Source organism: Silurus aristotelis (assembly GCF_946808225.1).
Source record: "Silurus aristotelis genome assembly, chromosome: 23".
NCBI classification, from domain to species: Eukaryota; Metazoa; Chordata; class Actinopteri; order Siluriformes; family Siluridae; genus Silurus; species Silurus aristotelis.
The window spans coordinates 3,220,808-3,244,292 of NC_139596.1; the positions used below are offsets into that span (position 1 = coordinate 3,220,808).

Consider the following 23,485-nt stretch of genomic DNA (forward strand, 5'->3'; position numbering starts at 1 on the left):
TGGTAGCTCAGTGGTTAAGGTGCTGGGATACTGATTGGAAAGCTGGGGGTTCAAGCCCTAGTATCGCCAAGCTGCCACTCTTTGGCCCCTGAGCAAGGCCCTTAACCCTCTGTGCTCCCGGGGTACTGTAGCATGTCTGACCCCAGCTTCTGAACCTTCTAGGATATACAAACAAAAGAATTGCACTGTGCTATAATGTATGTGAGACAAATAAAGACTTTATTCTATTCTAAAAATGTGGTTAGAGGCACAGAACTTTATAGGGGAAGGTAAAATCTGAAAAATATTGTTGGAGGCACACAATTATATCGGATGTGGTAGAATTTAATTTCCCCTCACATAAACTGAGACCCAAACCTGTTCCAGCATAACAATGACCTTATGCCCATTAAGATATGGGTTGGAATAGAGAATCTTGAGTGACCTGCTATTGAGAGCTGATCTCATTCCTATTGAACACCTTAAATATGGTTAAGGGATGAATTGGAATGGTGAGTGCAACCCAGGCCTCACCTCACCTCACCTCACCTCACCTACATCTAAAAATGAGATTGCACATGCCAATCAGTCTCTTTATTTGAAGTCTTGATAAAAAAAAAAAAAAAAAAAAACGCTGTAAGATTAATAAACAATAAAGAAGGAGGATCTTTATTGTATTTGTGGGATCTTCATTCATATGTCTTCCTCTTCCACAGCTTGTCCAGATTTTAGTCTGAAAATCACCTAAAGGTAAAAATATGCTTAAAATAGAAATAAAACAGAGTAGAACAGTAGAAGTAAGATGAAATTTACAGTAGTAATACAGACCTCTTTCAGTTGAGCGATTTCTTTGCTCTCCATATTCTTTTGTGCATGGTTGGTGATGGCCTTTACTCTGGAGGCATATCTGAGTAGGGAGTGTGTATACATATATGTTTGGCCATTGCTTCAGATGGAATGCTTAGAGAGCACTTAAAAGACTTAAAAATCATAAAACAGAGGGTTGCCTTTCACAAAAACAGTGCCTTGCTGTTTTTAGCCCCTCTATATTCTCTTGAATTGGTAATGATGTTGACATCACGTTGTTGTTTGAATAGCTATCTTCTGAAAACTTATGCAACTTCTCACTATAGTTCCCCTTTTCAAGTTTTTGGAACACTCCGTGTAGATTCCGTGTAAACACTGCAAAATGAGTTCATTTCCATTTTCTAATATTACACAATGTGGGGAAGTTCCAAATAAAACCCTTTTATACAATTGGAACCCTCCAAAAAAAACTTTTGAAAAAAGGAATAGAAAATATGTGTATATATGTGTTTGTGTCTTACATGAGTGAGGTAAGGGTCTCGTCCAAGTTGCAGTCAGAAGGAGAGATATTGAGGAACATGAGAGTTTTGGAATTGCCCCCCAGTGAGTCCTGCATGAGCTGTGTCAGCTTGTTGTTGCGGTAGGGAACGTGAGCTTGCTCCAAAGCCAGAGCTGAGATCACGTCACCCAGAGCACTCAGAGACTTATTGATAGAATTAGCCTCCTGCACAACACACACAGAAACAATATCTTTTTATTCATATCTACAAAAGAAAGACTCCTGCATTATAAGTCAGTAGGTGGCACAAAGACAAAGATTTAGGTTATATCTATCCACCCTACTCTGAATACATGAACTAATACATGGGTGGTGTTTGTGAATGGGGACAGATTATAGCCCAATTTGACCAGTTTGCTTACAGGCAAGGTGTGGGCCTGTGTATCACTGTCTGGTCCCTTGAATGCCAGCACCTGACCTCCTTTGAACACTTTTTGCAAATCACAGTCCAGTGGAATTTGTGCTAAACTTCCCTCATACCAGCAGCCAGCCATCATAAAGGGATCTATACCCTCCATGTCAGCACTATACCCCAATAGAGTATATCTTCTTCTTCTTCTTCTTCTTCTTCTTCTTTCGGCTGCTCCCATTAGGGGTCGCCACAGCGGATCATCCGTCTCCATACCACCCTGTCCTCTACATCTGCCTCTTTCACACCAACTACCTGCATGTCTTCCCTCACCACATCCATGAACCTCCTCCTTGGCCTTCCTCTTTTCCTCCTATCTGGTGGCTCCATCTTCAGCATTTTTCTACCAATATAATTCGTGTCCCTTCTCTGCACATGTCCAAACCATCTCAATCTCGCCTCCCTCACCTTGTCACCAAAAGATCCTACATGTGCTGTCCCTCTAATAAACTCATTTCTAATCTTGTCCATCCTCGTCACTCCCAACGAAAACCTTAACATCTTCAGCTCTGCTACCTCCAGCTCCATCTCCTGTCTTTTACTCAATGCCACTGTTTCTAATCCATACAACATCGCAGGTCTCACCACAGTCCTATAAACTTTCCCTTTCATTCTTGCAGATACCCTACTATCACAAATTACTCCTGTCACTCTTCTCCACCCACTCCACCCTGCCTGCACTCTTTTCTTTACTTCTCTAACACACTCTCCATTACTTTGCACTGTTGACCCCAGGTACCTGAACTCCTCCACCTTCTCCACCTCTTCTCCCTGCAACCGCATCACTCCACTGCCCTCCCTCTCATTCACACACATGTACTCTGTCTGACTTTCATTCCCCTTCTCTTAAGTGCATATCTCCACCTCTCCAGGCTCTTCTCAACCTGCTCTCTACTCTCACCACAAATCACAATATCATCTGCAAACATCATAGTCCAGGGAGACTCCTGTCTGACCTCGTTCGTCAACCTGTCCATCACCACTGCAAACTGGAAAGGGCTCAGGGCCGATCCTTGATGCAGTCCAACCTTCACCCTGAACCAGTCTGTCGTACCTACTGCACACTTCACTGCCGTCACACTGTCCTCATACATGTCCTGCACCACCCTCACATACTTCTCTGACACACCTGACTTCCTCATACAATACCACAACTCCTCTCTCGGCACCCTGTCGTACGCTTTCTCTAAATCTACAAATACACAATGCAGCTCCTTCTGTCCTTCTCTATACTTCTCTATCAACATCCTCAAAGCAAATAAGGCATCTGTGGTGCTCTTCCTCGGCATGAAACCATACTGTTGCTCACAGATGGTCACCTCTTCTCTCAGCCTGGCTTCCACTACTCTTTCCCATAACTTCATGGTGTGACTGATCAACTTAATTCCCCTGTAGTTACTGCAGGTCTGCACATCTCCCTTATGTTTAAAGATCGGTACCAGCACACTCCTTCTCCATTCCTCAGGCATCCTCTCCCCTTCCAAAATCCTGTTAAACAATCTGGTTAAAAACTCCACTGCCATCTCTCCTAAACATCTCCACGCTTCTACTGGTATGTCATCTGGTCCAACCGACTTTCCATTCTTCATCCTCTTAATCGCTGCTCTCACTTCCTCCTTACTAATCCTATCTACATCCTGCTTCACCAACTCCACATCCTCCAACCTTCTCTCTCTCTGATTTTCCTTATTCATCAGCTGCTCAAAATACTCCCTCCATCTTCTCAACACACTCTCCTCATTAGTCAACACATTTCCCTCTCCATCCTTTATTGCTCTAACTTGCAGTACATCCTTCCCAGCTCGGTCCCTCTGCCTGGCCAATCGGTACAAATCCTTTTCTCCTTCCTTAGTGTCCAACCTCTTATACAGCTCCTCATATGCCTTTTCCTTGGCTTTCGCCACATCCCTTTTTACCTGCTGCCGCATCTCCTTGTACTCCTGCCTACTTTTCCCATCACTCTGTCGATCCCACTTCTGTTTTGCCAACCTCTTTCCCCTAATGCTCTCCTGCACTTCCTCATTCCACCACCACGTCTCCTTGTCTTGCTTTCTATTTCCAGATGTCACACCAAGTACTTTTCTAGCTGCCTCCCTCATCGCTCCTGCAGTAGTTGCCCAATCATCCGGCACCTCTTCACCACCACCAAGTCCCTGTCTGACCTCTTCCCTGAACCTCACACTACACTCTTCCTCCTTCAGTTTCCACCATCTTATTCTTCTTTCAATCCTTACTTTCCTCCTCCTCTTCTTCGCCTCCAAAACCATCCTACAGACCACCATCCGATGCTGTCTAGCTACACTGTCCCCCGCCAACACCTTACAGTCTCCAATCTCCTTCAGGTTGCATCTCCTACACAGAACATAATCCACCTGTGTGCACCTTCCTCCACTCTTATACGTCACCCTATGATCCTCCTTCTTCTTAAAATACGTGTTCACCACTGCCATTTTCATCCTTTTAGCAAAATCTACCACCATCTGCCCTTCCACATTCCTCTCCTTGAAACCATACCTACCCATCACCTCCTCATCACCTCTGTTCCCTTCACCTACATGCCCATTAAAGTCTGCCCCAATCACCAATCGTTCTTGCCTAGGTACACCATCTACCACTTCATCTAATTCACTCCAGAATCTTTCCTTCTCCTCCATCTCACAGCCAACTTGTGGAGCATAGGCACTGATGACATTTATCATCATCCCTTCAACCTCCACCTTCACGATCATCACCCTATCAGAAACTCTCTTCACCTCCACTACACTCTTACTGTACTCTTCCTTCAGAATCACCCCTACACCATTTCTCTTTCCATCCACACCATGATAAAACAGTTTAAACCCACCTCCAATGTTCCTGGCCTTACTCCCTTTCCACTTGGTCTCCTGAACACACAGCATATCTACGTTTCTCCTCTCCATCATATCAGCTACCTCTCTCCCTTTACCCGTCATAGAACCAACATTTAAAGTACCAACCCGAACCTCTACTCTCCTACACTGCTCCTTTTCCCGCTGTCTCTGTAGACGTCTTCCTCCTCTCCTTCTCCTCCTTCGGCCAACAGTAGCCCAATTTCCACCGGTACCCTGTCGGCTAACGATACCTGTGGCGGTCGTTGTTAACCCGGGCCTCGACCGATCCGGTATGAAATTCTCATTTGTGATCCGCATATTTGATTTGGCACATGTTTTACGCTGGATGTCCTTCCTAACGCAACCCTCCCCATTTACCCGGGCTTGGGACCGGCACTAAGAGTGCACTGGCTTGTGCCCCCCTAATGGCTGGGTTACCCCAATAGAGTATATAACTTCTTTTTTTTTACCTTCACCACCAAGTTTTCAGTGTACTGAGCCTTCCATGGATGCAGATTCATGACCTTCAGATTAACTGTTTACTTGTCAATCACCTGCCAATCATTTCCATGCTTCCTCCACTAATATTCAACTGCCAATCTGAGCTCAGATCCATAAATCTGAAGTGACAATTCCTGCAAAGTATCTTCACTTCATTGAGGTGTTTAGCAAAGCAAAAGCCAGTGGGCTCAAGCAAGTGCAATCAAGCAAGACCCATGCCCCTCTATTAACCGTGTATACCCCCTCTCCACCCAGAGTCCCAAGGCATAGAGCAATACACTGAGAAAGCATTTAACCAGTGGTGCCCCCTCACATCTCTAGATTCCATTGACTTGTTCATAGAAATGTTAGGTAATAACAAGAACATTGAATATATCAAGATCGTAAAAAACTACCGTCAAGCACACTGGGCATTCTTCACACACTTACACACCATTGGTAAACCGAGACCCCCTCATAAAGTCACAAACTTATCGTGTCAGAATTTTACTTTGTGGGGACCCCGACATAGCACCTAGTCATAGAGAATTATACTATATATTATAGAGAAAATACTGCGAGTGACCAGGGGGCCATTTAACAACAGAGGTCTGGAGTGGCTTCATGCAGAAACTGGGAAGTAAGCCTCATAATCAACAGTTTAGACAAAACATACATTAATTGCAGTTTGCTAACTTTTTAAAAGCCTCTATTCAAGCTGTTATTTCATCTATAAGATCAATGATAATATATTTTCTTTCATTAAATGAACTTATTATCATCACCTTCAGCTGGTCATCTTTTGCTCCTGTCTTTGCTGCTCTCTCACTTCCTGCCAGGTCAACAAGGTTCAACTTGCCGAACGTCATACTGCCGTTGGCCAGGTTGCGACTTTCCAGCATGATGCTGATTATCAGGTGAGAGCGAGAGCTTTCTATGTTCATTTCTGTAAGGTCCAACCACACAGCAAAATCACCAATACAATTTACAACAATTAAAGTTCAGGTAGTCAACATGATCCCTAGCAGAAAATAATCAAGGGTGATAGTTTGGCTAGTCTGTTCCCGTGCTCACATTTCATTCAAGTTTCGTTACAAAACAATGGGCTTAAATATACAGTAGTAGAATACAGCATCCTTAATTGATTTACCAATGATTATATCATGCTATGTGGTAGCTAGCGAGGGAAAGAGTATTTGAACAATGATGTATATAGCATAATATGCATTTGTAGCAAATTTCCCTGAAACATACTGGTAGCTGAAATATGGCGGTTGGCAGAGGATAGCTCAAAGAGAGCAAAGAGCTCGCCAGCACTAGTCGCTTCCTTTGCCTCTGCTCCTTGGGCAAATACAAGCCCCTTTTTGTCCTTTTTAATCTCAATGCGTTTTGACACCGCCTCAGACGGGCTCACAAAAAGGTCCTGTAGCCGATCGTTATACAACTCCAACATAGAAGCCAAGACCTGGACGTGGCATAGAGAACGAGAACAAAGATGAGAATGATGATTATCTAAGTGGTGGGACACTTCAAATGCATTAAAATAAAGCTAAAAACAACCGAGGTTTCCAAGCATGCATTTCTTTCTAGTTTAGAATTCTCAATACATAAATGGATAATTACATAAGAAGAGGCACATTGTAAAAGAAGAAAAGAAAAGAGAAAAGAACTGAAACTAAACTAATCCACGTTTCAACCTGGTTCTACATAATTGTTCTGTTTTTTCCATCTTGAACCTGAGCACCACCGCTTTCTTGTCCTTGTTCAAAAACAGTGAAAGTATTGCTCCTTTTTGTTTAATTTTAAATGATTTGATTAAGGGCAGGCAGAAACTACAGCTAAAAACAGCAGAAGTTCTGATTACTTCTCTTAGAAGCTGTCCATCAAGCTGACTAATGGGGTGTGGCATCATTGTGCTGATTGGTCCCCGCATCCCTAAGTCATTTGCACTGACTATTAAAACCAGATGTATATCAGAAATTCCAAGTGCCTTTTTTATATTTCCGACTAAAAGGGATTTCAAGCAGCTACCACAAGCACCAGGTGACCTATTGGCATAACCCAGCTTCAAGACAGCCTGCTTGGTTTCTTAAATCCTCTGGAAGATGAGGTCAGGGATGCCAGGACAGCTTGTAATATCTTGTATTATTTCTTTATTAATGACTAACCTGACTCTGATCAACCTGCACCAACCTGCACCATCAACAGTAGAGTGGCTGCCAGGAACAGGGCTTTCCAACCTAACCCAATCGTAATCCTAGACTGGCTCTACATTGACCCTGCCCTGGGCAGCATAGATCTAGGAATCCCTTTTTTTTATTTTTTATTTTTTTATTTAATACCAGTTCCATGTTCAGCATTCAATTATTGGCTTTTTAGGAAGAACCCAGATTCAAATTTTTTCTTAATTGTTATTCAGTGCAATTTAAATGTAGTGACTATAGTATGTTGTTCTTCACCATAGTGTGTTGCTTTTGCTCTTGGTTGCATACAGTTTGGGTCTCATATATACTGTCTTTACACTATTTTCTCTTTGTTCCATGTGATAAAAAGGAGTAAGAGAAACGCTATGTGGTTAAAAAGCGAAATAATCTGCAAGTCAGACAGAATGTTTACCTTGAATTCAAATTTTGTCTCATTCTCTTGGATGATTTCAAAGATTCTAGTAAAAGTCCTAGGGATGATTCCAGGGTTTTTCTGCTCTCTGTCCCCCAACATAGTAAAAGTTTTCCCCGAGCCGGTTTGTCCATAGGCAAAGATGCACACATTGAAGCCATCGATTGCTGATTGAATTAGCCTTTAGAGTGGGAATACAATCTCACAATACAGTATATCTATAATAATAATAATAATTATAATAATTATAATAACCTACGAAATACAGAAAACCATTGCTCTTTTTCAACATCTGTGAAACAAGACTGCAATTGTTTCTTGATGTGGTGAAATAATTAAAAAATACATCGGTATATTTGCTGGCTTACCTGCTAGACTCCTGAAACACATCATCCTGTGTGTGCTCTGTGGTGAAGATCCTGTCAAACTGAAACTCTCGAGGCCCTCGTGGGGTTTCCAGGATCACTGAGTAATCGTCCAAACATGACACAATGGTGTTGCTGCCCTTCGCCAGCTCTGCCCGGGTCTGAGGCCGTATACGGCAAAACACCCGGATTTTACCTGTTTTGAATTCATGTAGAAAACTTAATGCCAGGGTTTGAACTAATTATAGGCCTAAATAGTAGTAATAAACTAAATAATGGCTGGGTTTTTACTTAATTAGAAAATACAAGCAGGTGTAATTGTTAAACCCTGTGTAGGTGCCTGCTATTTCTACATACTTGTGTAATTGATAAGCCCAATAAAAGGCAGAAAATCAATTTACCCATTTTTTTTCTATACCGTTTATCCTACAGAGGGTCGAGATGGTGCCCAGAGCCTATCCTAGGGACCTAAGGGCAACAGGTGGGGCACACTGGATGTTGCACCATCACACACCTACTTCCACACCACACATAATCTGGAAATGCCAGTTAAATGATTTGATAACCACTGATATTATATTATAAAAGCCAAATAGGGAACATTCTGGGATTCTTCCACATTTTTTTGGATTTCACAGATTTTTTGGATTTTGAGGATTTTAAAGAGCTGCATCATGCACCCTGCTTATGCATAGACCTCCTATGCTTTATATTAAACAAATATGAATATCTAACTATCCTATAATGATGTTTTAAAGAATAGTATGCTCGTTAGCTGCTTTTGGACGACGTCCGTTGTTTAAATCACTATGGAAATAAAAATCAATTTAATTTAATCGAATGCTGAGCCCTAGTTCAAGCAATCACATGTTGAATATGTTTCTTTTGAACCTCATTAATATAAAAGACTAACAATACAACCTTTCCTATATAAACCAGATGTCAATGGTGTCACTGTGATATGTATCAAAAACTCTGCCTTTCATGTCCTCCACTATGTTGTAGTACTTCTTTCTAAGAGTCCGTTCTGCTGTGTAGTACTCAGTCATTTTCTTGTTCTCTTCCTTAATCTGTTTCAGCTGCAACAAAAAGCACAAAAGGAAATCAAACAGCCTTGAATATTGTTCTTGTAACCATGTCTGTCTATCATGAAGTAAATCCTGCATTTATATCACTGATCTTTACTATATTCTAGTATTAGACTCATGTCTGCCAAAAAACAAGCTTATTCATTTACTTCATGAATGTATGCTCAATTTTACATGAACCGTCCACAGCATTCTCACCTCAGCTTGCAGGAGTAGAAGCTGCTGGCCTACACTCTTCCCCACCTCTAAATTCGAGACATCGCCGTGTTTGAAGTTTTCCTCAAATTTCTGGGAAATCAGATTGGATTGATGATCACATAGAAATTGGTGGACAGATGTCAAATTCTATCCTGTTATTATAAATGACAAACTTTACATATTATTACGATGCCATGCGATTGAGTGATATTTTGGAAAACAAGGATTTAAAATAGGTCAACTTAAACAACAGAGAATGAACTTCTGATCTGAGGGTTGTAAGTTCAAAAACACAGCACCACCACTGCTACCAGTGCTGGGCCCTAATCAAGGCCCTCAATTGCTCAGTTGTATAAACAAAATAGGCTGAATAAGATATAAATTTACACAGAGACAATTCTAGAACAAATTTAGCCCAGCATTATTCTGTTGTTTTCTAGAAAGCATGACTTCTGGCTAGAATTCTATATGTTTCTTATAAAGTGATCTCAGTCTCATTCAATAACAGAAAAATGTGGACAAATCAAGTCTCATGGAGTGTAACAAATCAGCTATGATGTTCTGTTACACTTCATGAGACTTGATTTGATTTTAATCTTGAATTTGACTTAAATCTTGATGGTACACGAATGTGGGTTTTGTGTAGTGTGTTTTTGCATGCATACTTTCACACTCTCATCCAACGCTGCCACATCGTCCTCACTGACAGGCCCTGGTAATGTAATATCAGATATTTCATTAAGAAATTGGCAACACGAGTCATTTGCAATAACACTTTTATATGCTTTTTTTAGTGTTGTTGGTTTGGTTACCATTAATGGTGGGTGTAACCCCCATTTTGATGCAGTCCAATGCTAACTGCAAGACTTCATGCTTCTGCAAGTCAACCGCTTGAGTCACCTGATCGCGCGTAATGATTTCTGATTGGTCCTTCCTATTACTTGGTTCTACGTTTTCCATATCTGTTTGGTTTTCCTGAGTGGAAGTTACTTTGTTTCTAACATCAGCAAGAGTTTTGCGGTTGCCTTCTGCCATCATGTCAAACTGCTGTTTTGCCTCACTGACCTCTGCATAGACAAGATGAGCCTGTAGAAGAGGTTTAACCATAAAATACAGCTTAATCATAAATAGGTGAATTACACTATATGGCCAAAATTATGAATTATCCAGCCATATGTGGTTCTTCCCCAAACTTAGGATGTCTTTGGATCTGGTAGCATTCAATTTTCCCTTCACTGTGACTACTTCACCCAAACCTGTTCCAGCATGACAATGCCCCTGCGCTCAATACCAGCTCCATAAAAATATAGTTTATACGGGTTGTTGTGAAAGATCTTGAGTGACCTGCTATAGAGATCTTACCTCAAACCTACTGAAAACCTTTGAGATGAAATTAAATGCTTACTGCTTAGAGCACATCTACGTTGGTAATAATAATATAGGTATGTTTGTGGCTACGACTCATATCAAACCAGAAAATATTCAGGTAGCTGCTGTGCAATGAAACATCAATGAATAATGGACAACTTGTCAATTATTAGTAATTCATAAAAAATACTGACATTTGTAAACACCCTGATATTAGCTAGTTAACAGTGGGATACTGCAGTATGATAGGTTGCTTTTCTTGATGTTATTTCCAATTATAAAATGCAAAAAAATGCATATCAATTTAATTTATGTGCATGGAGTTTTAAATTAAAATTATTTCATAAATACACTGCCCAGCAAAAAAAATGTTTGAACTCTGTGGTGGCCAATACATGTGTAAAAATTATATATCATGCTCCCTGAACCACTCTTTTACAATTTAAGCCTGATGAATCCTGGAATTGTCATCTTGGAATATGCCCATGCCATTAGGAAAGAAAAAATCGATTGATTGCATAACCTGGTCATTCAGTGTATATACAGGTAGTCAGCTGACCTCATTCTTTGGGCACATAACGTTGCTGAACCGAGACCTGACCAACTGCAGCAACCCCAGACAATAGCACTGCCCCCACAGGCTTGTACAGTAGGCACTATGCATGATGGTTGCATCAGTTCATCTACCTCTCTTCTTACCCTGATGCGCCCATCACTCTAGAACACGGTAAATCTGGACTCATCAGACCACATGACCTTCTTCCATTGCTCCAGAGTCCAATGTTTATGCTCCTTAGCAAATTGAAGCCTTTTATTCAGATTAACCTCACTGATAAGTGAATTTCTTAAGGCTACAATGCTGTTTAGTCCAAATCCCTTGAGTTCCATTCGTATTGTGCATGTGGAAATGCTCTTTACTGTTGTTGTTTTTTTACGATTCGATTTCACCAAACGTTTAAGAGATCGGCGATCACGATCATTCAAGATATTTCTCCGACACATTTCTTCCTTGAAGATGACGATTCCCCACTATCCTTCCTTTTAATTATGCGTTGGAGAGTTCTTAACCCAATTTTAGTAGTTTCAGTTTCATCTCCTTAGATTTTTTTTTCTGATTGATGCATGCCAATAATTTGACTCTTCTGAAACATTATTATATTTTCCACGACCACAGGATGAGTCTTCAGACATGGTTGTTTACGAAATGAAAAGCTACTCACTGCATCAGTTAGGGTTGCCAGCTGAAACATAACCATCCATGCAGTAATGATCTAATAGGAGGCTCCAGGTGGTGAGTTTTTTTGGATGGGCAGTGTATAATTCAATAAATAGATTAAGTAACAATTATATAAACAATCAATGACAGATTCATGTTTCTGTAGTTTCTTTACTTCCATCCCACCTGGCGTATGACGGCAGCAAGTAGACGAGTGTATGCTGATGGTGCCACACCGTTCAGGACTTCTCCTCCTCCATCGATCAGCATTGAGATCTCCCGTTCTTTTTTGTACAAACTCTCTCTCAGAACCTCCAAGCGCGCTTTGGCTCCCTCTAAAGGTGCACCCGAGTCAACACATTCCTGGAAAATCATAAAAATACAGAAGATGCACAGATATTTGTAATGCCCATTTTTACTGATTTTTTTTTCCAGCAAAACTGGAAGAAATTAAATTATGTATGTTATGTATGTTTCATTTTATAATTTTTTTTTGTTATTAATGATTTACTTACATTCTATACATATTTTTAGGTGAGCTCATGATCATATAAGTAAAAATTAAGTTAATCAGTGGCATCAATGGCAACATTAATGGCATTAAGTAGATGCCATTAAAAGCAAATTACTAAAATAAAATAAAAACAGGAAAATGTGGATTGTATTCATTTTAAAAACATATTTATTCCATAGAAGATAAACGATGGTTAAAAAGTGTTTTTTATTTATTTATTTATTTTTTCAGTTACCTTTGCTTGATGCTCTTTTGAATTCTGCAGCATTTCCTGAACACGTCCCATCTCCGTCCTGGTCATCTGCAGCTCCTGGAGTGCTAAAATACATCAGTTTCATCGATTGTCATTATTTTCTTTCCATTCCATACAGTGATTTATTTTATTGTAAAAAAGAGAAAATAATATGAAAATTTAAAAAAGGAGTATGAGAAGGTAGAAGAGGTGTAAAGTGTAGATCAACCAGTCAACCTACTGGACGCTTGGTGGTTGTGAAGCTGATCTAAACGTGAAGAGAAGAGCTCCATTATCTTGCTCTGAAAGAGGGAAAAGGATATTTGTGATGTTTTTTTTTTTGAGTATATTCTCTTTTTTGTCCTGATCACACATATTGAAAGACATTTGGTGTTCCCTTTTCAGTCTGGTTCCTTTCAAGGTTTCTTCTTTCCATCTCAGGGAGTCCTTGCCACAGTATATAAAATTAATATGGTGCCTGTCAAAAGTCTGGAAACACCCAATGGTTTTGAAAACACATGCATGTTCCTTGTAGGGTTTTATGCAACAAACTAAATAAAATCTAAAAACATATAAGATATGGACGAAGTCTGACTTTATGAAAGTTCTGTAGACAGATGAGGTAATATAACATTTGACAATTTTGTCTCTAACAGAAGATCTTATGAAGGACGGAAAACAGGAGAGAAGATATTATCAGACTGTCTCACCCCTACAGTCAAATATGGAATTGGAAGCTTGATGGTTGGTTTGGAGCAGAGAAGGTTGGAGACTTAATCTTGGGTGAAGGGAAAACTGAACCTACATGGCTACCATTCCATGCTTCAACACCATGCAATTTAATCTGAACTGTGATTTCTCAGAACTGACATCACCATACAACAAGAGAAGTGTTATTGGAATACATTCGGAAGGTTATTTATCATGGAATATTCTGCCCAGTCACCACATCTAAATCCTGTTTTGGAATGAACTGGATCACAGGGTCAGAAAGAAATCTCCAACTTAAACACCTTTTGCAAGTTTTACACAAGGCATGTTTTTTTTTTTTTTTTTTTAGTGTCATAGGTCACTTGTTTAACATGCCGTTACCTTTTCTCTCTCCCAGGTTGCCGAGTCATGTCTGTTTCTCTCCTGCAATGCCTTCTGCTTGTCCTGCAGCCTCTCATTCACACTCTGCAAAATCTGAAGGACAAGTAAGCAGATATACCAATATATAAAAAACATACATGAATAAAGTAATATTGCATATTAGCTTCAGGAAATTCCAAAGAAGTAGTGTTCACCTTGATCTTCTCATCCCACAGTAGATTTCTTCTCTCCACCTTCTCCTGGTATAGATGCAAAACCCTCTTCAGAGCATTCAGCTTGTTCTGGTAATAGGTTCTGATTTTGTGCACTGTTTTTTCCTACCCGGGAACAGACATATATGCTGCAGCTGCACAGGATACAATGGTTCTAGCTTTATGAGATCATTTGGGTTTATTCAGGGCATTTGATTTCTTTCTTGCACCTCTCTGAGACACAAAAAAAAACCTAAACAGTTTCTATAATAATAAAGAACATTCTTAGGAAATGAAAGAAAACATTATTTAAATAAAATTAGGGTTTTGGCTTTATTTCAGGTTTAATAATAGAGCAGAAGCATTGCAGTGCCAGAATCTACTAAATATTATATTTTATTTAATAAAAATAAATAAATAAATAAATAAAGTTGGCAATATTTATATTCATGATTCTTAATTTGGGGTCTGGTGACTTTTAGAAATCTTTATAGAATAGATTGTAACTTTTTTATTTATTTCAGTGTTGGTCTTATAAATGACTAATATTAAAATACTTAAAAATAAAAAGTATTTTTTCATTGTGTACTAGGTGGTATCGAAAAGTTTCGAGACCAGCTTTATAACATGTCAACAGATGGAAGAACAAGACTGCACGCACAGTTAAAGGGCGTGTCAATATTCATAAGTCAGTGTGCCAATAGACATTGTACTGCATACAGCAGGAGCTGTGCAACTGGTGCTATTCTGACCAAGTGCATTACCACGTCTGCGATTTCATAATGGACAACAAGTTAGAACAAAGTGCAAACATAAAATTCTGTGTGAAACTGGGCAAATGAGGGAGGACATTCAGTGACCAGAAAGTGACCAGATCTGTGGCATTCTAGTGTCTAAACTTTTTAAAACCACCTCGTTTTTTTAAAACAACGTGAGTCATTTTGTTGTAAAATAAATCTGTACTGTAAGGATCCATGATTCTCACATCTATGTAAAGGGTTTACGGTGTTACCTGGTTCTCCTGTGATGCAATAAGGAAGTTCTCCTCCAGCTCTTGAACCATCTCAAGATGCCTGCTCTTCATAGCGAGCATGTCGTCAGCGATCTGGTGGGAGATGATTGGGAGAGAATAGTGGTAGGCCTGGTTTAGTTCTGTAAACTGGCAAACGTCCTAAATATATGCAATGCGTTAAAAGTATGTGATGACCCCATGGCATGAAAAATCATGTGTTTCTTACTGCTTACTAATTTAGGATTATTCTGGATTAAAAATTTCTAGTTTGTAGTAGTTTGTTAAAAGTCTTTATTCTGTTAATAAATCTACACTTAAGGTTATTGGTTTTTGAGAAAAAATATCCGGGTAGGTTTAAATGCTGTGTCTAGAAAGGATGAAGCATCACATGACTATCATGTGAAAACTGGAAAAAAGGTCAAGGGAATCAAAAGCCTTCAAACAATAAAGTGTGTGTTCACCAGGAAAACACTGACATTGTATTGAGTCTAAGTCTAATGCAAAATAGAAACCCACACTGGATGAAATTTTAATATGAGATAACTGAGTGTTTTCATACTTGGGTTATACACAGTTTAGCGGAATCATATGGTATGAAAATCTTCATGTCCGTTGGTGTATCATCCTCTCGATCTTTCACTCTAGTGCTAACTGAAGGCACATTGGGTTCTGGGAATGAAAGCACAAAAACAATTACATTTAAAGCAAATAACTTGTATGCAAAGGGTCACAAGTGAGAAATTGACTGATACCTTTGGGTCGAGTATTGCTGTGATCAATGGGGTGGTCTGAATTTATCCAGCGCTTGAAGCTATTCCATTTGATTCTACTTTTCCTCAGCCATGAAGCGCCACCACATTTCCAGACACCTCCAGAAAGCAAACACACTTTGACTTTTTCTATGTTTTTTTTCATTCACTTTTTAGTGATAACATTACAACGGCCTGCCTGATTATGTTTGTACACCAAAACACCTCTGACTTGATTCCAGTTGTAATGTGGGTCCTTGTTTGTCCCTTACCATCAGTAAACCTTGAGAGACAATGACCCTGTTGATGGTCCACCAATTGTCCACCCTTGGACCACTTTTGGTAAGAAGTAACCTCTACATAAACAGAACACCCCAAACTAACTGACACTTTGTAGATGCTCTAACCCGGTATTCTAGCAAACATAATGTAATTTGGCACTTGGTCATAGTCACTCAAATCCTTACTCTAGCCATTTCTTCCTGCTTCCATCACATCAACTTCAAATACTGACTTTTCACTTGCTGCCTCATATATCCCCACACCTTCAGAGGAGCCAATTCAACTGTTATTCGCTTGACCGTTCAGTAGTTTTATTGTTATTGCTGATTGGTAGATGCAAAATGTAATGTAATTTATATGCCATAAATATGAACAAATTATAAATATCACATTATAAAACATAAAATGTCACAGAATCCAATTATATTGGTTACTAGAAGGTCCTAGAATTTGTTCAAATTGAACTAGGAGACCCAAACCTGTTCCATTATGACAATGCACCTGTGCACAAAGCCAACTCCATGAAGATATTCCATGGGTTAGAATTGTGTGGAAGATCTTAAGTGGCCAGTAATATACACTTTACTTTAGTTAACATCTAAATCTCCAAAAGATACACTTTAATTTATATGAATATGGAGCAAGCCCCTCCATTTGTCCATGTTAAACTCCGAAAATCAAAAAACCTACAGAAGAAAAAAATAATGACAATTTTAATGCAAAAATAAAAAACACTATAATTTTGTTGTCAAGCAGAACAGAACAAACAAAGAAGTTAGTAAGGGCAGTTCAGTGACTTGATACAATTAAGGTTCATTTGAAACCAATCAAGTAATGTGAAAGCCCAGATAACCTGAGACCCATATTTTTACTTTGTAGAAAACCAGCTAGTCCTGATTGACTTGATTTCTGTCTTTCCAGTTAGGAAATAATGAAGTGCCTATCTCCACACCCCTCAAACTCTTTGCTCACTTCATGTTCAGACAATGCTGTCTCAAAAGTCTCAAAGACGTGCTTTAATCCGTTGCATCTTTTGTCAAGAACACATTTTTTGCTAAATACTGTAATTATATAACCAAACAATGGACATACAACCACCTATGAATAGATCTGAAGTGCAAAGTATTCTTACACCACTAACAAAGTTATTCAATTGTGTTTAGATTTTCTAATTAACCTGATTTATATCGAATATTTCCTTGTTAGTTTGCTTGTTAAGAAAGTTAAGAATAGATGAATAAAAAAAAAAGACTTATTTATTCATGTATGCACTTTATTTAAATCAAACCATTTATTCGAGTCTACAATTTAGCAATAGTTTTGAGCTTTTTCGTTACACAAATGGGCTGTAATTTATACACTATAAATAGGGAAAAGTTTACTATGCAAATTTATCAAGATAAGAGATACTAGTTAGATTTAATTTTAAAAGACCATTCTCAATAAACATTTTGCAGAAAATTATGTATTTAATGTATTTACATTTCATATCACAAGATATCTTGTTCTGGGCTTTTTTATGTGTTTTTATTAATTTACTATCAATTTCTAGGAAAATCTGAAAATTTAAAAGGTAACTTGGTTTGGTCCAGTAGCACTCTTTCACTTGCCCATCCTCCCTCCACTTTTTCTCTTTTTGGATAGAAGGCGAGTCACATCGCTACTTTCATCCCAGTGTTTGACATACAAGACAAAAAAGAAAGACAAGTCAAAAATAATAATAATAATACCTACAAAAAAAAAAAGGAAAATCTGTTAGTTCTTTTTTACCATAAATAGTGGACAGTTTTTTGTTAATTTGTCAAAAAAAAAAATGTTGTTATGAAGATGTGTATTTTACTACTGTATATAGGCCGATTTTTATTTTTTATTTAAATCTGCTAATGGACAAAGTCCATTGTTAAAAGAACTATATCAATTTGTATTGTAAATTGTAAAATTTGTTTGAATTGAACTACACTATGCGATACAATATGATACTATACAATACAATAAAATACAATACTACAATATTGTATACTATACTCTAGTAATTAAAAGTCTGATTGTAGAAACTCAGGTCGGCTGATTGGTTCTTAGTACATGTTCTCTGAAATCAGATAAGAAATCATAAAGTGATCTTTTAACATACTTTGCCTTTAAAACCATTCTTTTCAGACACAATGGCTTTTGTTCAGTAAATTAGTCACGTGGGATTTGAGGACACGTGGGTAGAGTTAGTAATTATAGTCAAAGAAATAGATTAACACCATTTCGTGAATGTTAGCTAATGTTACTTAAAAAATGGCACACCATAATGGCCTGTGTTGTTCGATTTCATGAACATGTCCCCAGTTTTTCCAATGTACTGCTAAAATACTACTAAATAATATACCAAATAGCCCACACCACTTTGTAGACATTTACATTCACACTCCATATTTGGTGTTAAATTATATACTGCAAACTAGCTGAATGTGTAGATTGTGTACCTGGATCACCTGTATTGTTTTCCTGGTCAAGGTGTGTGCTATGGACATTACAAGGCGGATGCTGCACTTCTTCCCTTAGGTCCTGGATGCTTCCCGGCAACTCGTTCTGCGCCCACAATAGTGGTTGTGATTTAACGATTCTGGACATACCTCCTTTATTCTCATCAGCACATCTAGATGGACTGGATCTTTCCCATGCTCCTGAAACACAACACAGTCTTCTACACTGAACCAGTGTGACTTTATATATTTGAAAATATTGTAGCGCAGCTTTTGCAGGGCCTACTGGCCTGGTCCCAGAATACCCACCCATTATATATAAATATATATACCCATACTCATTTAAATTATTAGAATATTAAGTTACACTGTTTTGATTTATATGTGTTAAATGAAGACATTTTTTTTTTTTTTACTTTAAAAAATCAGATTTTTAATATACAGTATTCTTGCAAACAACAATGGTGGAATATAAACAAAGACTAAAGATTTATTCTTTTAATAATCCCACAAAAAAAAGGGCAATCTGTCACTGATCTTATCTCAGACATCCAGACATCCAGGAATCCTGACATCCAGGCAATCATTACCTTTCATCACGCTTCTGTATCAACCATTAGTCCTTCTTGTGCTAATGGTTTGATTTCAGATCTTGTTTTGCACATATCTGAGGCACTGGCCCTGATTTTTCCCTTTATCACATCTGTATATTGCTCATATAACAACTGTCGCAACAATTAAGCCTTCTACTGCCCCATCTCCTGTCTTAAATTTCTAATCTCAAATTCAGACAAGGCTACTGCCCCTGTCTCACAGAAATGTCCTGCTAAAGCTCCTATCTCTAATTCATATCCTGCAAAAGCCAGTCCCAGATCCACTCCCTGCTGGTGTCAGTAACTCAGATTCAGACTCACAGGCCCAAATCAAATTCAAGCCTCATTACATCCTCTGTCTCAGATTTAGGTCCTGCTCTAGCCACTGTCACCATCTTAGATCTAGACACTGTTACAGGTTTTATTTAAATGTATTATTTTAATTCAAGCCATCTCACCGGTCCTATATGGCACCGTGGTTATATTCAGGCACTAATACTGGTTCTATTTTAGATTAAAGCCCAATTTTTACACATGACATATCCAGGTCATTCTTTTTTAGATATAAGGCTTATTCCTGCCCTTAACCCAGTACCTGACATTGCTTCTACCCCTGTCTTAGATCCTTCCCTGATATTGCCCAAGCCTGATTCAGTCCCTGATTGAATCTCTGTTTTAAATGAATCATCTTTTCCAGGTTTCTGTACATGGTTTTATCTCCTTAGCTCAATTTTGGCTTGGACTTTGGCTTATTACTCTGTCCCCTGAAATGACACCATCTCCCCTGTCCCCTTTTGTACCTGTTTACTGTCTTTTTTCCTCTTGAGAGTTGCACATGAATGGGAGGGTCATTCCCCTGGTAACAAAACTGAAACACTTTCCTTCCATTGTTCCTTATTCATGTCTTGGTCATTGTTTATGCACAAACCTCATTATTAGTCTCAATTCTTTTAGCTTGAGCGCTTGTTCCGCTAATTAAAGGCACACTGCAGCCATGTTTCCTGTCTTTCAGGTTTTGACCTTGTCCTGCTTGTTTTGTTTTGGACTTTTGTTCGTGGACATGTCTGTTAAGAAATGCCTGCATTCCCTGAGCAAAATAAATTCGCCTTTTAGTTCACATAAATCACATATACTTACTCAATAACTAAAATTTTGACTTCAGTCTTTGTATTTGTTTTGATGACACACTGAGGGATGGTTTTGTGTGTGCAAAACTTACGTTGCTTAGCAGCTGGGGCCACCATGCGATTTCGTAACTTCCTCCCCATGAAGTTCAGAGATGGCATGACATTCTCGGGTCTGGAGTTTAAATGCATTGTGTGTGTGTGTCTGTGTGTGTGTGTGTGTGTGTGTGTGTGTGTGTGTGCTGGTATACAGACAGAAACAAAGAAACCACATTTGTTACATTTGAAATAATAACGTCTTGTAACTGAGATGGATGTCATGGCTGACTCATAAGGTGTAAACCTGCTGAATGATGAATGAGGATTGCAAGCAGCACACAACGTTTACTGAGGCAAGCATCCCTGAGTCCTTGTTCACAGTTAAAATACTAGTAATAGTGAAAGTGAATTATCTACAACACCAGTCAGAATATCCACAACTGGCTGTCTGTATGACAGCATGTCTTCTGTGTAAAAGTCTGAAAAATATCTAAGAATTACCTGTTTGAAGAATGCAGAGTAGTCCTCAAGTCTGGAAGGCGAAAAACACCAGAGAAGAAGTGTTTCAGTGAGCAGCTAAATTCTTTTTACTTGTGCAATATTTATGCAGGAGGATGGGGTTTCAGTTGGTGTTAGCTTGCCCGCTTGGCCAACGCTACTGAAATTTCCAATGTGCGGTACAGATTGTAACCTTCTTCATTTATCTTGCGTACATCTCTCACTTTTATGAATGAATTACAATCAATATTTTTAGTAAATGCAAGGAATTAGGTCTGGGATAGGAACTTTAATACCAATAGCAGCAATAGCAAAAAATTAAGGAATGGAGGTTGTGCTGTTAACCATTAGCAACAATGCTGTGGTATGATGTTTTTCTGATTTTATTCTATTGCATTTTGTAAATAATATATTTTTATTTATTGAAAGAATTATACGTTTTAAATCAAGTTCTAGTTACATTTTACATTTGTACAACACCAAAAAAACATTCACTCCCTCAATTGCTCTTGAAACGTATAAAAAAAAAAATAATTAAGCATCCCTGTGCTGGAAAATTCAACAATAATTTGTCTTTCATTTTTCAAAAGCACATACTGTAATAGTTTTCTGTATAATCAGATTGCCTGGAACATCCAAAATATGAGTTGATAGCAAAAAGTTTGGAGACTAACAGTGCTAACTGGTGCTATTCCAAACACACACGTACCACGTTTGTAATTTTATCATGGACAGCAAATTAAAACAAATGTGAAATTCTCTGTGAAACTGGGCAAATCTGCCACAAAGATGTTTGACCTGACATACGGCATTGAGTCGTTCGAGGTGTCTTAAGTGGCACGTGTACATCACTGGAAGACAACAAGAGATCAGGATCACCTTTAGCAAGCTCAACCCTTAAAATGTCAAAACCATTCAGCAACTCGTGCATGATGATCTTCGGTGAACAATCCACGTAATCTCATTTACGTACCCAAACTACTTGCCAGATTTGGCTCCTGCGAACTTGATGAATAGCAGCAGGTACTGATTGCTGGGAACTGTGCAAAGGGACATTTTTTAAGGTGATAGACATAGATAAATAAAGTACTTTCCTGTAAACAGAGCTGGTCCCAAAACTTTTTTGATACCACATTTTATACGAGGATTCCAGTGTAAGTAGTTACTACAGAAACAAGCAGGAAGATAAACCATCTGACTAATCAGAATTGAGAAACAGCTGGCATATATAAATGCTATAAAACCTTTAACAAGCCACAGCACAACATCAGGAATTACAACAGATAAGGTGAATGAAATATAACACCTATACCTGCAATACTTTGGTCCAATAAGACTAAAACGTCAGAAACTAAAGAGCTGAAATGCCACTGGAACGTCACAATTGAAAAAGTTTTAAAACAGGTGTAAAACAACAGGTCCAAAATCATGACTGAATTCCATGAATATCAGATTTTTCTTTACTGGGCATTAAAACACTGTACACACCTGGATAGCTGTTAGCTATAACTGGATATTTGAAGAGAGTTTTGGGAATTCAGTGGAATTTGATACTTTGGACAATTTTATATCCTGAGCTTCATCACCTGTACCTTTAAAAATACATTACCAATGACAAGAACTAGGAGAGACAAGAAGGAGATAGATTTTTTTCCGTGTTTGCACAGAAGAAACTAAAGTACACCAGGATGGCAAGTTGACTTTAGACCAGTTGGTGGCAAGTGTTATTTATTTTGGTTCACTTTCTTGGAACGACTCAACATTGCCTTCCTTTGAAAGATGAAAAGATGGCTAGGTTTGTAATACATTAATAAAAAATAAAACCTCAAAATGCTCATGGGATCTTCATAAGGGGATAGAAGTTGGCAAAAAGGTTATTAAGACTCTAAATAGTATATATAAGGGCAGTGGTGGCATTTATGGTTTTGCCATAACAAAAGGTCATTAGTTTGAATCTACGAATATGGAGTTAAGTGTGTGGTGCTGGATCACAGTTAGCCATTCTTCTTACCCACGTATTATCAAGAGATGATCGGCTGCTGATGAAACCTTGATAAAAAGTTAATGCAGGCAGTCTGTCAAATGAGGCCAAGAAATGTGCTAGTTACACATGAACAATGAACATAATCATCACACTTAGATCCACTTGTTAGATAGCTGTGTCAATGCCAAAAAAAAAAAAAAAAACCTCGTCATCTGATACAGGCTGTGAAAACATCAGCCACACGCCTACGCTACTGTCAGAAGGCGAGCTATAAAATGAAGAGTTTTGCTCTTATTTTTTTGCAGCAGAAGTAATTGTCTGAGGTACATAAAAAAAATGGGAGAAATACAACGTGAGCATCAAAAAATCGTAATGCGGGAAGTTGTTGCTTAGTGGTTAAGATTTTAAAAGTGATAAGAACCTCATTGGAAGGTTCATGAGTTCAAATCTCAGAAACGCCAACCTGACACTGATGGTGCTCAATTCTATTAATTATTTATGGATAATTGCTCTAGATAAAGGAATCTGCCAAAATACCATAAATGTTGAATCATTTGATCATGTTCAAGATTTGAGAAAATCGTAACATCACAATAAACACACAAACAATTTAAAAGCAATAGTCTTAATTATGTCTAATAAAATAATATTGTCTCTGCTGCTTCTGTGATGCAGTGATTTCGAAAGATTCCTGTTTCTGCTGTAACACTGTATAGAAGCAGAAACATTTACTCAGGATGCCAGATCGCTATTTCTCACTTTAATGA

The 23,485-nt window shown here is 38.5% G+C and overlaps 2 protein-coding genes across 2 annotated transcripts; both read right to left on the bottom strand.

The window, feature by feature from the left end:
• Positions 1 to 606: 606 nt before the first annotated feature.
• LOC310717966 (uncharacterized protein) lies at positions 607 to 8,772 on the bottom strand. Its single transcript, XM_083526420.1, has 8 exons — positions 8,469 to 8,772; positions 8,071 to 8,263; positions 7,703 to 7,883; positions 6,341 to 6,551; positions 5,872 to 6,032; positions 1,308 to 1,510; positions 808 to 886; positions 607 to 723 (listed from the first exon to the last, which is right to left on the bottom strand). Exons 1-8 carry the CDS (start codon positions 8,470 to 8,472, stop codon positions 673 to 675), a joined length of 1,083 nt encoding a protein of 360 aa, XP_083382546.1. The 5' UTR covers positions 8,473 to 8,772; the 3' UTR covers positions 607 to 672.
• A 136-nt stretch (positions 8,773 to 8,908) lies between these two features.
• Positions 8,909 to 15,098, bottom strand: LOC310717964 (uncharacterized protein). The gene is made up of 10 exons (XM_083526417.1): positions 14,979 to 15,098; positions 13,970 to 14,092; positions 13,776 to 13,868; positions 12,925 to 12,985; positions 12,687 to 12,769; positions 12,124 to 12,300; positions 10,166 to 10,439; positions 10,019 to 10,065; positions 9,354 to 9,443; positions 8,909 to 9,146 (listed from the first exon to the last, which is right to left on the bottom strand). Exons 1-10 carry the CDS (start codon positions 15,057 to 15,059, stop codon positions 8,994 to 8,996), a joined length of 1,182 nt encoding a protein of 393 aa, XP_083382543.1. The 5' UTR covers positions 15,060 to 15,098; the 3' UTR covers positions 8,909 to 8,993.
• Between the last annotated feature and the right edge of the window lie 8,387 nt (positions 15,099 to 23,485).